General features: G+C 35.7%; 1 protein-coding gene across 1 annotated transcript; it reads left to right on the plus strand.

Moving 5' to 3' along the window:
- Positions 1-3766: 3766 nt before the first annotated feature.
- GPR22 (G protein-coupled receptor 22) lies at positions 3767-5665 on the plus strand. Its single transcript, XM_010178525.1, has one exon. The coding sequence runs from the start codon at positions 4097-4099 to the stop codon at positions 5396-5398; it is 1302 nt and encodes a 433-aa protein (XP_010176827.1). The 5' UTR covers positions 3767-4096; the 3' UTR covers positions 5399-5665.
- Positions 5666-20153: the final 14488 nt, after the last annotated feature.

Consider the following 20153-nt stretch of genomic DNA (forward strand, 5'->3'; position numbering starts at 1 on the left):
GCTCACAAGTGAACAAAATGAATCCCTCCAACCTGGAACTGCTTCACCTGCATCGAGAATTTATCAGATCTTTAGTGGAGGTAAGATCTGTTCCTTATTATGGTATGCAGTATAAGCAACATTTAACAAAAAAATATTGCAGAAAAAAAGGGAAGATATCAGATTCAACTTACATTAAGTGCTAGTATCTTGTTATATTTGAGATGAGGAAATACTCAAATGCTACTTCCCCCTCCCCATTAAAAACACGACGGTAAAAAAATGTTATTTTGTATTAGACTTGTAGAATATTAATAACCTGTTATGTTCCTACAACATAAAGACAGTACAGTTTAAGCTAATTTGGGGGGGGGGAGGACTCAAAAAATGCAACCAGGAATATTTTTTCCTCCCTGAGCAGTATTTTCAAATATTGGCAGCTAAATATGTTACAGATTTATTCAGTTACTCTTTGAAAGATCAGATAGTCTGTAATTGGTATATACTTATTGCTTGATGAAGGTTGGCTAATATGACTTATCTCTGATTGCTAAAGAAATCCCCCTTTTTTGTTGTTGTTTTTTTTTAAACTTATTTCTTTCATTACCCTGTACATTCAAGCCGTTTATTAAAAACACAGCCTTGCTAAACATTTATTTCAAGAAAGGAAATTATAACAGTGTGCAAATTAAACAAAACTGTATTTCCTATAAAGCTCAGACTCTGCTCAAATTCTCATTAGAAGGCAGGAGAGTTGTACATATAAACTACCTGCTCACAAGAGCTATAAAACTACATTTTCTAGTTGTAGTCACAGACATTCTACATCCAACAGTTATTGCTTCCAGTCGGGGATTTTTGTAACCTTCACAATTTGGAGAACAAGAAACTTGTCCAAAAAACTAAATTCCTGTAACTTGACAGAATGACATGATTTTCCTAGCAAACGGTGAACACACTAACTGATTTTCTATGTATTCTATAAGATCCAATGTTAGAGATCTTTTATTCATGAAAGAAGTAATATTAGCAAATATATTCTTGCATTACTTTATTTTGAAATTATGAGCCCTACTTTTAACCTTTGTTTTCCTCCCCTTCACAAGGGCACGCAGCAACTAATTCAGTTTTACAACTGACAATATGAAGAATGCAGTTGACCGAGTATCTTTCTAGCTGTATGACCTACAAGCAGCAGGATGCATCACTAAAATGTATTCTTAAGACATAAAGGAATTAGAAACAAAACATGGAACACACTTGTATTACCATTTACGTGCACGACACTTCAACAATTTACACGGAAGACTAACACATCTGCTCAGATTTTCATTAAAAGAAGAGTGCAATGACTGATGCTTAAAATGCTGAGCATTTCTTAAAAAGGGATTTATAATTTAAAAACAGAATTGTGGAAACTACTGATGCATGAAGAGACAATGAAACATGAATTCCCAAAAGGAGAATATGCATACTTCACCTGCAAGCTGAATAAGGGTTTAACCAAGCTTTTTCTATACTACTCATTAAATAACTTATTTGTCATAATGACTAATGGATATTTTTCTCTCAATTTTATGGTCTGTTATGTATTCTCCTTAAACAAAAATAAACCAAATTAGGTAACTCATGGTTACTCTCAAAGCACATGAACTGGATTTTATGATGTATAGCAACTTCTTTGACTAAGCCATCACTCAAAAGTAATGAGCAGGAATATTACAGAAAGAAATACGCAACCATAAACTAAAGGATGTCTACATACAACACAGAGATCAGAATTATTGGTTTTTTAAATCTCGGAAATAAAAACAGGCTGCTACAAAATGCAACAGGGGAAAGAAATTAACATCACTGAGAAGAAGGTTTATTTGTTACTGCTGGCTTGAAACTCAGAACAGACACACAGAGTATGCACTGGTCCGTAGAAGTATCTCAGGCAATTAAGAAGTCCCCATGTTTAATCAGAACTTTTTGCTGCTGAAGTGCTGGAACAAAAAAAAGAAAAAAAAAACCTGCAAGGAATGAAATAAGAGCCCAGCTGCCACTTGGTTTCCAGGTTACAGTGCATGTCAAATACCTGTCAGAGACACCATGTATCACTTTATGACAAGCTGCTGCAGGGATCTGACAGGCCCTTGAGGCACACAGACCAGGTAGGTCAGCACCTGCATGCACCCCACCTCTGCTCAGCATTTGCAAGGGAACAGGCACCATCCAGAAAGCGATGCACTGGGTAAATCAGCTCCCTGCCTTCACATTTCTGCTTTTCTGTAACTGAAACCTAATCAATGCAACAAGGAGGTGATGTTTAATCTATTTGTAAGACTTAGCACATCTGAAGTTTTCTGTTTTCACAGAATTTCAGTTGGCATAATGTTAGAGTTAAGATTGTCATTTGTTTCAGCAGACCTGCTTTTGATTTCCTCCTGGCTTTTGCTAATACAAAAGAACTCCATTTATCCAGTAATGCATTCGGAATGGTTTCCTGACATCCACTCACAGTCAGGACAGCGTACACAGAGGAAATCGTATTCCTGAGAGTTAATATAAACCTAATAGAGATTGCCTAAATTAGAAATTAAACAAAGCTTTTGAAATATTTCCTCTTTCATTTCACACCTGAGAATAATATGTTCTAATTTTCATCTTTTGTATTTAAAAGGTACACGTGAAATAACTGTTGAAGCATAGCAAGACTTTTCATCATACAATTTGCGATTAATAGTATTGTGCAATTGAGGCTTTTCAGAACTGCAAATGAAACCATTTGCATATTGTATCCCAAGTGTGCTTAATTCATACTTTCATTTTAGAAGAGCTCATTTTTGTTCACCTTAGTACTATTAATTTCTAATGCATTCAGAATGGAACAAAGGTCTACATTTAAATTTATTTTCATGCCAATGTACAACCCCTCTTAAAGTCAGAGCTACCTAAAAAAACCCTCAGACCCTCAAGTATCATAACAAGAAATTGAATAACCTCTCCTGTATTTATTCATTTCATTACAAACTCAAGAGCTGACAGACAATATAAGTAATACAAACATCAGGTATTACATGCAGATGCTACACTTACAACCTATCAGCATGTGTAAAACAAAGCAGATGAGCCACAAAATAAAAAATCTCCCAGATGTAATAAATGCTACCTTTTAGAGCCTCACTTACTACTAAAGCAAACATGCTATGTATATAAATCTGTTGGATTTAATTACAGTTTGTGTAAGTAAAAAAAAATCCTGAAAGAAACAATTTTCTTTTTAATTATTATTTTCTAAAATTATTGCCTTAAATCTATTCTGAAATATAATTAACTACTCTTCCATTTCATCTAGGCATTGGTTTCTTGAAGAAATTGAACGACCAAATTAGAAAAAGAAAATGTAGCATTTTTATAATAAACTCCATTCCCCCGAACCCACTTAAGTTTTGCACTTGAAATAATATACACTTATGTAAAATTGCTGTAGTGGTAAATTCCATTCATGTAGATGCATACAAGATAAAAGTGAACAGAAGTCCTCAAGCTCTGTAAAAATCTGCTGGATTACAGAACTTCAGTTTCAGCCTGCAACACCCTTGTAAACTTTTCATAAGAAAGAGCCTGCTAAATTGCCATAAATAAATGTTCTTTTTATGATACATAAGCGACAGTGCTCCATGTTCCTATCACTTTCTTTTTCCACAAGAGCCTTTTTTAAATGATCTTGAGTACTAATTTGTCAATACTTAACAACATTCTTCTAAAATGACCCTAAACACAATACAAAGGCAATGCACAAGTATAGTTTATTCAACAAATGGGCCCTTTGTAAAAGCCACATCACTATAAATAAAGCCTTGTGTCCCTAAGTGGAAGCTTTTCACTTTTTTTTTTTTTTTAACAAATCCTGCTTTCCTTTAAAAAGGAAAGACCTTATTCTAGATCCTCAGACTTTTGAGTCCATGCCAACTAACAGTTCTATACATACAGTAAAAATCAAGAGTTTGATAAGAATAGCTGCTTTTCCTCCTTCCACAGCATTTACCTACAATAAGTGTTTAAAAAAAGAAATCAAATAGTTCCGTATTTTATTTCACCTTTCAGGAGAAAAACCAACTGCAACAAAAGAATGTGTTTCTCCCCCTCTCTGGAAGTCAACATGCAGTCTGAACCTAACATCACAGTCCGAGATGCCCTTGACGACATCGACACCAACATGTACCAACCACTGTCATATCCATTAAGCTTTCAAGTTTCCCTCACTGGATTTTTGATGTTAGAAATTGTTTTGGGACTTGGCAGCAACCTCACCGTGCTGGTACTTTACTGTATGAAATCCAACTTAATCAATTCTGTCAGTAACATAATTACAATGAACCTTCATGTACTTGATGTAATAATTTGTGTGGGATGTATTCCTCTAACTATAGTTATCCTTCTGCTTTCACTGGAGAGTAACACTGCTCTCATCTGCTGCTTCCACGAGGCTTGTGTCTCTTTTGCAAGTGTTTCAACTGCAATCAACGTCTTTGCTATCACTCTGGACCGCTACGACATTTCCGTAAAACCTGCCAATCGAATTCTGACCATGGGAAGGGCTGTGATATTAATGACGTCTATATGGATCATTTCACTTTTTTCCTTCCTGATTCCTTTCATCGAAGTCAACTTTTTCAGCCTTCGAAGTGCGAGTACTTGGGAAAATAAGACACTTTTGTGCGTGAGTACAAACGAGTACCACACCGAGCTAGGAATGTACTACCACCTTCTCGTACAGATTCCAATCTTTTTCTTCACTGTTGTAGTAATGCTAATTACATACACCAAAATACTCCAGGCTCTAAATATTCGGATTGGCACAAGATTTACAACAGGACAAAAGAAGAAAGCTAGAAAGAAAAAAACCATTTCTTTGACCACTCAGCATGAGACTACGGATGTGTCCCACAGCAGCGGAGGAAGAAACGTCGTCTTTGGCGTGAGGACTTCTGTGTCTGTCATAATTGCTCTGCGCCGAGCCGTAAAACGGCACCGGGAGCGACGAGAACGGCAAAAGAGAGTCTTCCGAATGTCCCTCTTGATTATCTCAACATTCCTTCTCTGCTGGACACCCATCTCCGTTTTAAACACCACCATCTTATGTTTGGGCCCAAGTGACCTTTTGGTAAAGTTGCGATTATGTTTTCTAGTAATGGCATACGGAACAACTATATTTCACCCTCTACTTTATGCATTCACAAGGCAAAAGTTTCAGAAAGTTCTGAAAAGTAAGATGAAAAAACGAGTTGTTTCAATAGTGGAAGCAGATCCCATGCCAAATAACGCTGTAATACACAACTCATGGATAGAGCCTAAAAGGAACAAAAAGATTACCTTTGAAGACAATGAAGTAAGGCAGAAATGTTTAGTACCTCAGGTTGTCACTGACTAGATTTCAGTATTCACCAAAACACATCAAGCGGAATAATTGAACAAATTGTAGAAAAATACTGCCAAATAAGAAAAACTTTTTTAAACTACTGGCGAGACTGTAAATTTTCAAAATATATGTTAAATAGAGTAGGTCTTGTATATTCAATTTCTTCATTATGTAAGATATATGTTGCATGGCCGTTTGTTAGCGTAACTTCATGTGTATATTTGTCAAAAATATTTAAGTCCTCTTTTTTTAGAAAATAAATAGCCTTAAAGAACTGCAGACTTTTAAAAATATTTGTATGGCTCAGTTTCTCTGTAAATATAAAGAATTTTTAAACAAAAATTCCACTCGGGAATACTTTTCTAAAGCACAAATTCAACATTTTGCATGATAAGGTATTTTTAAATTTAATTTTAAACCAGAATTCATCAGAGATATTCTGAATGCTATATAGCTACAACTTGGACACACTTTGACCTTATATTTAGCTAGATACTTATTTCAAATTTCTCCAGCATGCAATTACCATGCCCATGTAGACAAAGCCATTTACGTAATGTCCTTCAATTAATGGTTCAGAATCAGTTAATTTTAATGGGAGGGAGGAAAGAATCATGTTGGTCCAAAAACAGACAGTATTTTAATAAAAGAAAAAAGTCTTGCGTACACAATTTCAGATTCACAGTTTCTGTATAAAAAAGATACAACTTTGAATAATTACCCAGGAAGGGTGCAGAGCACATGGAGGAAAAACAAGCTAAATAAACACAAAAAACACAGACAATAAAGTTATTTGGCTTGATGATAAATAACAACCAACAACCCAAGCCATTCCTGTGCAAAGGCTTAAGATGTTCAGACTGAAGGGGTTCAGCTATATCTCTAGTGTGACATGGGGACTTTTTATACAGAGATTTTTCATTCCCATCATCTATCCACATAGATAGATATGGTTGTCAAGTGCCACAGCGAAAGAAGATTATTTTCTTGCCCTCAGTAACTTTTGTATTATTTTGACTTCACTTCTCCGTGGCTGATGTTCAGCTGCAGCTATACAACTGCTTTGCCACAAACCAATCATCAATGCTGCTAACTACCCTATTTCTGTATTTCCTGGATGGCCATCATTCCACATCCTCTTTTTCTATTTCATCTTATACCTGCATTAAAAAAATCAAGAAGCCTTGAGACATCATCCTCATCCAAAGCACTGTAAGCAAGAACTAAGATATTCATCCAAACAAAAGCTAAGTTGCCCTATTCTCATGCTTGAAGAATTTGTAATTTCAATGAATAGTGGCTACATTCATTGACTTAGTTACCAGTTACTGGGGGAAAGGGAAAACAAAACATAAAGCTGCAAAATCAATTAGAATTATTTCACTTGTCTTGTTATATAAACTGCTCGGTGTGTCACCAGCTACCAGTACAATAAAAAGGCTAATTCTCAATAAGTATTGGCTTCTATTTAAGAAAAAAGCAGAGCGTATCCTTGAGTATGAAAGCTAGTTTGACTAAAGTTTTATGTAAAAAAAAATAGGATTTCTGAAGCACTTTTCTGCATTGTATGTATAAAAAAGTATGGATTTATGGGAGCAAAAAGCTATTTTCCATTACATCATTAAATTATCAAACATGTGTGTATTACCAAAACTGGTTTTGGGGTTAAAAAAACCCCAAACCAGTACTTACAATGTACTTTAGTTTATTTAGGCTCATGTCTTAGCTTACAGAAGACTCAAAAAAGTAATACTACAGGACCATACTCCACAAAGACCAGTCACATACCGTCATCTAAATTCTACCTAGAAGTTTTATTATCTAATTGATAATAATTCATTATTTAAAATTACTGCATAACATATATTCAAACATAATTTCACTGTCTTTTTTCTAAAAGCTAGCCCAATGACACCTGCATTCAACTGAACCCACTTACAGTGACGATTTCATCCAAGCTCTCCCTAGTTTCCTACAAGAATTTACATGCTTCATTTTATTTGAAAAGAAATGTGCCCAAGTAGGAACTATTATTTTTTGGTAACACTTCTTCCTTTCTCTGCCTTGCTGTTCTCTGTATTCTGAAGACTAGAAGGAGGAGAAAGTGGGATCTCTAGGTTTAATGGAATACTATGATTTAACTGACTAATTATCTTCCAATAAAGCATTTTTAAGTGAATTAAAAATACTATTCATTTATTTTAAAAGAATATAAAGAGAAAGAATAATGACCACAACACATGAAGCAGCTTACATCACGTCCTTAGTTGAAATAAGCATTTAAGAAATACTTCCAGACTTAAAAGGTTTCTTCACAATATGACTTTGCTTTTTAAAATTAAATAAATCCTCAGGAACTACACATTCGGTGTTAAAAGCTCATTCATTAGAAAGTCAGATTCAATGAAACAGTACTTCATAAAAAAGAGAAAATGCAGCCTAGGAATTACTCAGAGAGATTTAGTCAGGTTTTAAAGGCTATGTCGATCACAGACATTGATTGCCTTTAAGAATATAAGCAAGTTCATTTCTACATTTACTACTCTTCATCTTTCACTAAATTAAGAAAAAAAAGGACTCATACCATGTTATAGCACACTTTGAAGAAAATCTTGCATAGAGCAGGGAGCACAAGCAAGAATATGTGCAATCCTATATACACGCAGGAGTAATTGTAAAACAGGATCATACATGATCTGTACCATAAAGACGACAGATTTAATACAAACAAGACAAAATAGAGCAACTAGCGAAAGAACACTGTATATCCTACAGATACAGGAGAGGATTTTAGGAGGGATATGAAGGTGTGCCGTGGGTGCTTGACAGACAGACTAAAACAGAATGCAAAAATAGGCTGCATCACTGGAGAAAAAAGGGCAAATATGTGCCATGGTTTAGTACAATAAGAAGCCCACTACATTCTTCAAAATGATCTCACCACAGTGAGTCATTAGTTCAATTACATTTCACACCACTCAGCCTAAGGCAAGCAGAACTGTACAGGACTATAAAAATATCAATTCCAGCAAGTATGTCTCAGAAACACAGGCAACCACCACCAGTTTCCACACGTTCTCTATTCCTAAAGCATTAGCTGGTATCTAACTATGTTGTCTTTTAACTTCAAATGCATTTCTATTCAATTTTACACTGTAAAATAGCCCACACTAAAAATACAAAAAAGCTGAGTACAGTGCCAGCATCCATTAGAATATTCAAGCATACCTTAACACAGTTGTACATCACAAACCAGTGAAACAGAAATGCAAATACGTCACCAATATCTAGTTTCAAGTTGACAGCAATTTTTATGGAATACAAGGTACTGCTACACCGTCAGAAGTTCTGTTTACCTCATTAGAGCCACAGGAATAGGAAACACTTCAAAGATTCCTAAATATATTAGATTAAAAATGTATGCATCCAGATACATGTTAGATCAATACCCCACTCTTACTTCATTGATCCATAAATACATACATGTACATAATACATAATTGTTATTCATCCATATGCACCAAAAGTGGAGTTCAATATTAGCATCTATTTTATATTTATATGGAGAGGTTTTTGGTACGAATGTCTCTGAACTGCACAGACAGGCACTATGCCCTGCCACACATATACTTAAATGCATTCTCTTCCCCACCACCTTTTTATTTTTCTTTTTAAATGAAACAATACATACAAAAAGCTATAGAATTTACCTAGGCACAAGCAATAATATTTCTGCTCTGCTAACTGTTACATATATCATATTGCAATGCATATAACAGCTCTTGTTCAACATCAATGTACATACCAGTCATCAAAATTCTTTGGTAGTTAAATATTTTAGACATATGTTTGTTTCCTCTGAATAAAGTGTTTTAGTTACTAATTGCCAATAAATTCTTAAAAGGAGAAAATACAGCATTCTTTAGCAAAGTTTCAATCTAGTCTAAAAAAAAAAAACCCCATAGAATAAACTAACTTACCCTTCCCTCCCCCACTGTTCAAACAAAAATACCTTCAACATAATGCTATGGGCAATCAGCTTCTCTCTTCAAACTTCCCAGCTTTAGAATAGCCGACTTCCACTTCTACTTCACATGTTCTGCTGTAATATCACTGAATGTATTTGTCTTACACCAACAGGAGAGAAGAATCTGACTCTGCAATGACCTTCTCCTTTTTCTACTTCACAGAACACTGGTGCAATTCAAAAAGCAAAATTAAACACAGGGGTTGAGGTTTGTTTTGCTGAGGGGAAAAAAAAAAGGAAAAGAGGAAAAAAAAAAAGGCATCATAGCTAATAGCACAAACAAAATTGACCCACACTCAATGAGTGTTAAAGAACAGGGATGTGAAGTAGGTGGAGAATGTAGGTCAAGAGGAAAAGGGCAGAAGGTGAGGAACCGCTGTAAGGCAGCTATGGCTTACAGGAAAGGTGGAAGGCAACACGCGCCTGCCACGGAAAGAATGCTAACCTCATTTCTTACGTTATAATAAATGAAAATACAAGAACTTATCTTTGAATGATCGAGTGTGATATGTGGTTTTGCCAAAATTGCTGGGAGGAGAGGGGAGAACAGCATGAACAGCAACTCCAGAAAAGGCTTTTGATTTAACCATTTATACACAGAATAGCTGACAAACCAAGAGCACACATTATTCTCTCTCTTTTCCTAGAGATAAACTATACATTTCACCAAGTACAAAGTACACACAGAGTACATGCATTCCAAGAACAGAGTTGAAGAGAAAATGTTATTAGATGTCTGTTCCCAGGGATACATTTTAAAAATGCTATTGCCTTTTCCCTCAAATCGGTATTGGTCAGATAACTTCAATCTGTCTTGGTGCTTCGAATGTGTTTCACTGCCACAGCATGTTTTCAATTACTGCTTCATCTCAATTTAATTATTTTTGTAGACTATTAAATTGAAGGAGAAATATCATTAGACATCTTTATGTTGTTTGCTAAAATTACACTTCAGTGATTATTATAAATTGCACTAGAATGGAAGAAAAATCTTCCTGTATACTTATTTTATAGATTTCTGTATCAGCTGTTTTCTTATTTTGCAAAGAAATCCTCAAATAATGAAAAGAAATTTAGTTACAATTTTAAAAAACCCAGAATATTTACAGTGAAAGTTCTGTGGTAGGTTCATAACCTGAAATTATTAAAACATAATTTATTTTTTATAGTTTGAATGAATTATATCCTTTGAATATATGCATTTCTATATCCTCGTTCTGATTCCTGACACTCCACAGCCAGGCAGGCTGGCTGACGGCACAAAGCTGTTGGCAAACAGCAGACCCTTGTTTCCTTGCCAAGCTGGGCTTCTGGAAATGTACTTTTGGTTTCTGTTACCCTGCTATGATCTCTAACTTCCTACCCTGTCTTGCAACAGTTTAACTTAATACCGTATCTGATAAACAAACCAATGTCACTGCTGAAACAACATTATTGCTGTAAAATCTGTCACTCTGGCTATGTCAGACTGTTACTAACAGAGCAATATTAGCACAGCTTTACTTTCAACTGTACTAGGATCTCTCACAATCTGTTGTGAGATTTTACTTCAAATTAAACTCAATTTAAACTCAATTAGTAAGGGCAAAAAAAAGCACAATAACTGATGATAACCTACTGCTACTGTGTACTATGGTTTTCTTCCAAATCTTACTTCAAGATATTTTTCATAAATCCCAGTCACAAATAAACAGAGAAGGAAGAAGGGAGAAGTAGAAAAAAGGGACAGCTTCCCACATTAGTAAATTGTTACAAATATCAGTGGTATTCTGTGCACCAGGATGCATTTACCAGTGTACTGAAAACATGCATAAGGAAAAAGAAAATGGGAAAGGAACACTTTGCAATGTATGTACGATCACAAAAGAAGAGGTGAATGTGAGCACTGCTGCTGTAAAACACCTCAGTAATAATGGAGAGGATCTAGAATTCCTGCTAACAGCTCTAACAGCTCCTAAGTGAGCCCTATCACTGAATGAGAGCAAACAAAACAAAAGAGGTGAAGAGTTCGTGGGCAAAGGGAAGGTTTTAACAAAGTTATATGGTTCAACACCAACAGTGGCTTCCACAAACCAAATAGCTAACCTAAAAGGAACTCCCATGGAAAAGTAATTTTTTGTGATTTGCCAAAATATCACACACCTGCACATATACAGCTAAAACAAAAAGATTTAGCATATGTATTCGTTGCTCCTACAGCCAGTAAGTAAGGTATTTCATGACAGTTTTTTTCAGCTACAACAGACTTTCTGGGAGTATATTTGCATGTAACAAAAACAAGGGCGTTACTCGAATTAGAAATTCATCTTCTGAACAGTTACCAAGCAAACATTAAATCATAAGATATTTCCAAACTGAGTGAATCACTTCATTTTCTATGTTTAAATGGGAACAAACATTTAAATTTAATAATTTTGACCATATGAGGTTGTAAGCCCATGCATATAACATGCAGCTATGCAGCTCATCTGCAGTTGCATCAATAAATAAAAAGCACAAAAAAGCACTCATGAAGACAATTTAAAGACGTCTTTAAAAAGATTAATGTATTCAGAAGCTTCTGACAAATCTTGCCTCAGTTGTACAGCTTACAGTGCAGATTCCAGAAGCAGTTTAAATAAAACAGAATAGAAGTGGCAGACTTTTGATTCAGTCACTGAGGCTTTTTGTTTCAGTCAAAAATCTCAAGTTTCCACCACAACTCTAGTTTGCCAGTTAGGTCAGCTAAAGACTAGGGGGTGTAGGGGGAATCTTTGGAATTGTAGACAATCTGCTACAGGAACAGCATGTTTTCAAAATACTAGGAAGTTCCTTCTTTTGATGAGGTTAGGTCTTCACATCTTTCCCTGAAATGCCATGAAAAGAGGTATGAGACCATGCTGTTCTTCAGCTGAAGAGGGTTTATCTTTAAGGTAGCAAAGCCAGTAATCAGATTTGGTGCCTGTGGGCAATGGAAGGTTGGACCTGAACAGCAAACAAATAAAAAGACTGGACCACTTCACTTTTCAAACCGTAACTGACAAGTACACAAAATTCTTGATTAAAGTAGTATTTAAAAGTTACGGGCATATGTTGGGTGACAAAGAGGAAAAACTACTCCTGTGAAAATGGACGATTTTTAAAGCTGTTTTCTATGTGCAAGAATTTAATCTTACTCTGTATTACTCATTACTTTCTATTTCATATAGCAACACCTTCACTGATCTTTAAGGCAAGGCAGAACTGGGTTCTAGGAATACTGGCTCCCATCCTGGACCTGAACAAGATTAGGCTTCAGTTTTCTTTTCACAGCTATTTGGTTAGATTTTTATTTTAACCTCAACTGGCTCACACTTTAATTAGAAATGAACAGGATAAAATTTGTTATTATGTTTAAGATTTGAACAACCAGTATTTACATCAAGAATTACAACAGAATTGTGCACACAATCTCATTTTTCAATTATTTTATACTTCTGAATTTGCCAGGCCTCATTTTCCAGTCTTTAGCTCTTGTAACTTCTTTTTCTCTTAATCAAAGAGCCCTTCTGTGACCCTTTATTTTCTCCCCATGAATGCACCTCTACAGCCTTAATCTTCAAGAAAAAGAGCCCATTTAATCTCCTACTGTGACACGTATAATTGTGTTTATTCACAGGTATCCACAAAACTATGTTTTCAGCTGTGCAGCACAATTCCCCATACCAATTCCAGAAGTACAGGTTTGCCTGACATAGCCGCATGAATGCTAGAACAGAAATAACATTTGGTGAAGCATTCCCAGCACGGATGCAGTTCAATTGCAGTGCTTTCCAGTATCATATTTTAATATTTGTAAAAACAGAGGTTTTTAAATCTTTTTTTTTAAAAAAGCATTATATATACATGTTGAACATTCAAGGTGCTCTGCACAATCACAGCTGCTGCAGCAGTCTGCCTTAATCCAAGATGTACACCCATAGAAGACTATCAATATCTTCTTAACACTGTTCCTCTCTTCCAACTCCCCTAGTAACAAAGCTATCTACCAAGTATGTAGAGCAACTGGGGGGTGAGAAGATGGCTTATTTAAATACTTGCTTAAGGGAACAATACCTTAAGAGAGATTTAAGGCATCCAAATTGCAGATTATGCACATAAAATAAATCTATAATGCATCTACACAATTTCTTTAATCAACTAAGCAAGTAAAACACAAATTTGTTTGACAACAGTATTTTCCATAAGAATGTAATGAACTTTCATTAATTCAGCTTTACAGCCCTGAATTATTCTTTCAAATGAATTCAACTTCTCTACTATTTTTCTATAGCAGCTTTGTGTTCAGCTGACTTTGATTACAAAAGAAATACCCTGTTTCTCCTTTGGAATGCTGGAACACACACGTTGGACTTTCCTCTTCCCCATTCAATAAGAAGTCCCAAATGAATGGCTCTGGGAAGTTCATACATTTGTATAACATCATCCTTAGTTATTGTTGGATTACAAGGTAACCTTATTTTATGGAAGAACAAATTACTCTGCCTCCAAAAATAAAGCAAGACCATTTACAGAAAAACCTTCCTATTCTAAATATGAACAATCTGGAAAAGTGTGTATTGATGACATTATTCCATGATAGGAGTCTTTCTGGTTCCTGCCAGTCATGGATTTTTCTGCAATATTTTAAATTTATCAATAAATAGATATATTCTACACTTGCAAAGCAGTTTTGTTTATACATTGTTTTGCAATTACAGCTGTTGTCTTTGTTTTGTCACTACGTTAGACTAGGCCTTTAGCCAGGACTATCCTCCTCCTTGATTGCCAAAAAGCCAGTATTTCACAATCTAATATAGTCTTCTTAGTAAGCTTTTGACTTTCAAGTTTGTCTAAATATATTTCTCCAAACTACTGAACAGAAAATCCTCTGCACTGCAAAATTAACTCTTTCAAAAATGAAGCATTAAACACTGGATCTATTCTCAGTTTGCTCTATGCATCATGACTTCCCACTCTGACAAGCGGCTTCCAAGTCCAGTAAGTTTATCTATTGTAAGAGAATCCAGAATAACGTTTCTTCTTGCTGATAATTCCTGTGTTAGAAATAAATGATCTTTCACCAGTGGCCATAGAGGACAAACAGTCTAGGGTCCCAGCACCATTCTTCCACACATCTCAGAAACACTCTTAGACAGCAATGCTTCCACTTTTCTGGTTTAATTCAGTGGGTTGTGAAAGTAACATCTTCTGGATTTGGTGAGCTGGCTCTCTGATCTATATGCCTGTACAGATACTTCTACTGTAACTTCCCATTTTGTTTTTCCCAAGGAAATTTTCCAAACATGGTTTGCTACCACCATTATTTGATCTGCTAGTGAGTAATCTAATCAAATGCTCACTTCTTTACCTTGGTGATCACAAGTTACCTGTCCATTTCTATTCTCTCTCACTCTGTTCCTGAATCTGATTGTTCAAAAAGAAAAAAAGTCTGGTTTTTCAAACACTTATACATTACTGAAGTATTATTTCTGAACTAACCATATCCTTCTCCAGTACAACCATGGGGTTACGCACTAATAAATGCTTCAGTCCCAGCAGAGAGAAGATCAATACTACGAACTGCTTCTCTGTGGCATTTCCTTGACCATTAAACAACTGATTTCACCATTGGCCACAGATAAAAGAAAGGAAGCACACATCCTCCCAGCTACCCTCAGTCCCTAGAAAAAATAGGTGTGACATTTCTCCATGGAGAAGTGAGTCTCTATTGAACTCAGACCACTGAGTCTGATCACCCTTGAGATCATTACTCTGCTTCTGGGAGAACTTGCCTACAGCTTACTACTGAATTTCCAAGTACGTAAATGCTCAGAAAGGAAGAGAACAGAGAAAGTTATAAATGCCAATTCCTACCAGAGCTTCAGACAGTGCATACACAGACCTGCCCGAAATACAAAATTGCCGTTTTCTTGTAGAACTTCCACACAAAGTAGAACAGACGACTAGATCCGTGCTCTTTTGGATGCCTCATTCTAGCTGTAAATGGTGTCAAACTCTGAATTCTTCCATATTGTCAATGTCACTGACTTGTTTATCATAGTTACTTAATCCTGCTCTTAACTGTTTACTTAAACTTTTATACCTATTGAAATACACCACCACTCAATGTAGAGATGACACTCTCTGCTTTCTGATATCCCTGCATTCAGTTATTTTAAATTATGCAATCCAACTTGTCTTTCTCTTCAGAGAAACAGACACACGTGAGTAGATACCTTTTTCAAAACTCAAGATGCTCTAAGATCTGTACTACTGACACAATCATAACTGTTTCGAAGTAATTAAAAACTTAAAAAAAACCCCAAACCCTCTGAAGTTGTATTTATCCTGTATTTTGCTAACCATGAACATTGACAACTACAGGATTATCTATAATACCGGTTCTTCCAAATCCTTTAATATCTCTGCTGTCATGACACACCCTAGCTAACAAACACAAGAATACCTACTACTGTTCAATCACTTAAAATGACGAAGGAGTAAAGCAAAAACAAGATTCAAACACCCTAACCAGCTGAGATACCATCCTTCTTGTGGGGAACAAGTATTCCTTAACAGCAAAACAGAAACAGGTTTGGTATAATTCCTCTCTGCTCTATAGGGATACTTCGAGAACAGAGCAGAAGGGGCATTTTGTAATTAGAGAAACAGAATGTAAGTATAGTTTTCAAATTTTATAGCCACACATTTAAATTCACTAACTGCAAAACAAATGAACAAAAACCAGAAAAAACCCACCTTATGAGACCCAGCCTTTATGTTTAAGCTCATTCGTGAGAAAAGACAAGACAGCATAATTACCAAAACCTTCTTCCACAACCTCCCTCTTCCACCACTCCTCTCTTCTTCATTTCCAACCAGCTTCTCTTTCAAAATTCCTAAGCCCCTCTGTTTCAGTCTTACCCAGGTGGGACTACAAATGCTAAATACATCGTCTGGCTCTCAAACCAGACCATCCGATACATTACCAAAGCAGACAGAAAATACTGTAGTTTCAGTGTTTTTAAGAAATAAGTAGTACTGGCTTGATCTCAAACACAGAACTGAATTTGCTACCAGGGCAAACACTCATGCCTCATGCACATGACAGTACATGAAAGAGTTTAAATGTGTATTAACTTATCAGCTGCATGACTGCTGCAGCTACTCTGCTGTCCTGACAATAATTCCTCTCCTACCAGAAAACACTTTTTGGTAGTTCACCACATCCCCCTCCCTTCCCTTAGTTCTTGTACACTAACATTTCTTCCTCTCTGGAGTCCTTTGTTAGCAGCAAATAAATCAAGAACTGTCAGGCCCCAGGTTTTACTCTGTACCTGCTGAAGCCTAGTTCAGTATAATACTGGCCTGCAACTAAAACTGATATATATTAGATCATGACAATAACAACAACAACAACAACAACTTATATTGATAATGAAATGGTAGCAACCAGATTCAGAGTAACAAATGACAAAGAGGCTTAAAGAGCAAAGCTTCCCTTAAGTGTAAGGAACAAGATCTGTGTACATCTGTAACTGGAAGCAACAAAGAAAAACACAGAAAATGGTCTTTGATGGGCCTGGAATCAGGTTAAATACTGTTAGAAATACTCTATGTGCTACAGCAAAGGCAACTTGAACACACTGTAATTAACTTCTGACACAGCCTTGCTAATGGGACATCAATAATGCACCTCTCAGGAACAGGTTAACACCTCAAGATAGAAAGCGGAGTAGTAAATCCATTTTTGAATACATGATATATAGCCCTGTGACAAGGTCTATATACTTGAGACTAAAATTACCAAGTGCTTAATAGTACAGCAAAATCAAATTCTTTGAGTAGTTATAGCTAAAAGAATAATGTCAGCAAGATCAGAAATCAGCTTAATGTTAACATGAAAAAACAGTTTCATAGTTCACTCAATATGGCAAATGTGAAACATGTTTATGGTTGTTTAAAGGAAATTTGGCATCAGGAAAACTCACTGATACAATTATACCTGGATTAACTATCGAGAACTGTATGCATAAAGAACATTAATTTTCAAGAGATCAGGATAGTCATGACTTTGGAAAACAGTGACACAGCAATGAAATTACAATGAAGCTACGTTAACAAAAACCAAAATTCTAAAAAGTTGAGGAAATGCAAATTCGAGCCCTACTCATTTAAAGTTCATGTTGAAAACCAAAATTCTAACATGTTTTTTTTTCTTGTATCAATTCAAACTTAGTCTTTTCTTTCTTGTGTGCCTGTAATTATTTAGCATCTTCTATTGAAAATGGTTAGAAAAAGAATGTATGCCAGAGAGTAAGCAAAGCATACCAATTATTTACATAAAATGCTTTGTCTAATACAAGGTTTCCAAGCTAGGAATCCTAATCACAGAAAAACACAGTTTGATGGTAAAATCTCTATGTTCTGTCTGCCTCCTTGTAAGAGGATAGAGGTCTCACACTATTAGCCTCTTACTAATGAAAAATTGTATTAAGTTTTGCAAGTCATTTTGTTACACGCACATTAACTCAGTATCTTAAAGAGCACAGATCAAGTTAATGAACTTGTTATATACCAACAAAATTTTTCTTTCTTTAATTCAAAAGCCAACAAGAAATAAATTAATATCCTCCAAAGCTCCTTAACTCTGCATAAAAGGTAAAGATGGCATAAAATAAAATAAGATGGCCTAGAACAAGATTGTTGTATGCTTAACTGAAATAGAGAAAGAAGTAAGTGGGTGGTATAGCAACTACAGAAGAGCATCAGGACTGGCTTCTACAATCATTACACAAAATATTTGGTTGTACAGCATAGTTCATGAAATAACATGATTCAGCAGAAGTTTGTGCAGCTCTTACTTTTACATCAATACACAATAAACCAAGTAGCAACTTTGGCAAACATGAAGCCAGGAACAATACTAAGAAAATAACAAGATCTTCTTAGTAACCAAGATGGTTTTTTGTTAGCATTAGCTATCCATAGTTTTCATGGGACTCATTTGCTTGAAAAGCCAGATCAACTAATAAAACCAGAATCTTTCTGCAAATAGTAAATTGAAGCATTACAAATACACTTTTTTCTTTATCAGTGTATTTAAAAAAAACAACTTCAATTGCCTCTGTTGTATAAATGAAAGCTGAATGATTCCATTAACATTGCCACATTAAAGATAAAGAAAAATTATTTTGCAATATATCTGATGGTCACAGAGTGACCAGCATTATCCATGAGAAACATAGTATCTGATATATATTTATTTATTGTTATACAATTATTTTGTGACTAAATGCACAATTAACCATATACAGTTAATCACAATGTAACTAGAGCAACAGGCCGTCATTTTCAGTTTTTACCAGAGGTGCTGAAGAAAAGCAGTGTAGCCAGTATATGTAACACCTATTTCACATGTAACATCGGCTTCCTGCTCATGGAGAACTTCTCATTATTTTTTCTAATTTTTTAAAAGTTTGCTTTTGGAAAAATTAAGCTTTTATAGAAAAATGAGTTCTCCATTTTGAAACAGTTCAGGATTCTTTGTTTTAAAGTTACAAATATTAATATCAAGGCTTTTACATTATGTGTATGTCTGCTTGACTTTCCCACCAGAGAGGCCTTTTTGGCTTGAAATACCATAAATAAAATTTTGCACAACAACTTTTTCCAAAATCTTCCATCTTTTGGTAACTGAGCCTCAGGAAAAAACAAAGCAAAATGAAATAAAAAAACCAAGCAACCAACTCAACTGAAAGGAACAACATGAAATTGAAGAACATGGAGATTACAGTAAACTACAGAAAGGCATAGTATATTTTAGCCCAAACAATTTCAGTGAAGGTCTGACAGTGTTACTGCTAACACCACCAGGGACAAAAGAAAAATGTTTTAGCAAGACATTTGCACTTACTATGGATGCAGATGTACCACCCAAAGCAGTGGCATTCAAAAATAATGCACATGGCTCTGAGCCAGTACTACAATTCAGCCATTCTCAGCAGGACTAATTACCCCAGGCAGAGCATCACACTAGCACGGCTGTGTAATTTCTATTAATCAAATCAGTTCACTTACCCCTACAGAACAGTGCGTTATGCTACACAGGCATACACTATATTATTTTGGAGGACACGAGGTCTTGCACAAGGCAGTAAATTATAATGCACTTAAATCCTTAAGCAAAAGTACCATCAAAGCAACTTTTCCCTCCAGATCAATGTGTGTTGATTCTTACAAGAAAATATGCACAGCAATATTTATGCCAACAAATCTGTCTGCTCCGTGTACTGGCAGTGACACTAGCAGTGACCTCACTGACATGATAGTAACCATGTCCTTCCTCACTTTGTGTTCTGGGTTGGCCCTGGCTGGATGCCAGGTACCCACCAAAGCTGTTCTATCACTTCCCTCCTCACCTGGACAGGGGAGAGAAAATATAACAAAAGGCTTGTGCGTCAAGAAAAGGACAGGGAGAGATCACTCATCAATTACCATCATGGGCAAAATGGACTTGACTTGGGGAAATTAGTTCATTATCAACCAAAATCAGAGTAGGATAATAAGAAATAAAACCATATCTTACAAACAGCCTCCTATCACTCCTCCCTTCTTCCCAGGCTTAACTTTACTCCTGAGTTCTCTGCCTCCTTCCCCCTAGCAGCACAAGGGCACAGGGAAAGGGAGTTGTGGTCAGTTCATCACACATTGTCGCTCCTTCCTCCTCTGGGGGAGGAC

Source organism: Mesitornis unicolor, unplaced genomic scaffold, assembly GCF_000695765.1.
Source record: "Mesitornis unicolor isolate BGI_N332 unplaced genomic scaffold, ASM69576v1 scaffold7072, whole genome shotgun sequence".
Classification (NCBI taxonomy): Eukaryota; Metazoa; Chordata; class Aves; order Mesitornithiformes; family Mesitornithidae; genus Mesitornis; species Mesitornis unicolor.

Excerpts from the sequence above, each read along its gene's own strand:
- GPR22 (XM_010178525.1), top strand. The coding sequence starts at position 4,097 with ATGTGTTTCTCCCCCTCTCTGGAAGTCAACATGCAGTCTGAACCTAAC.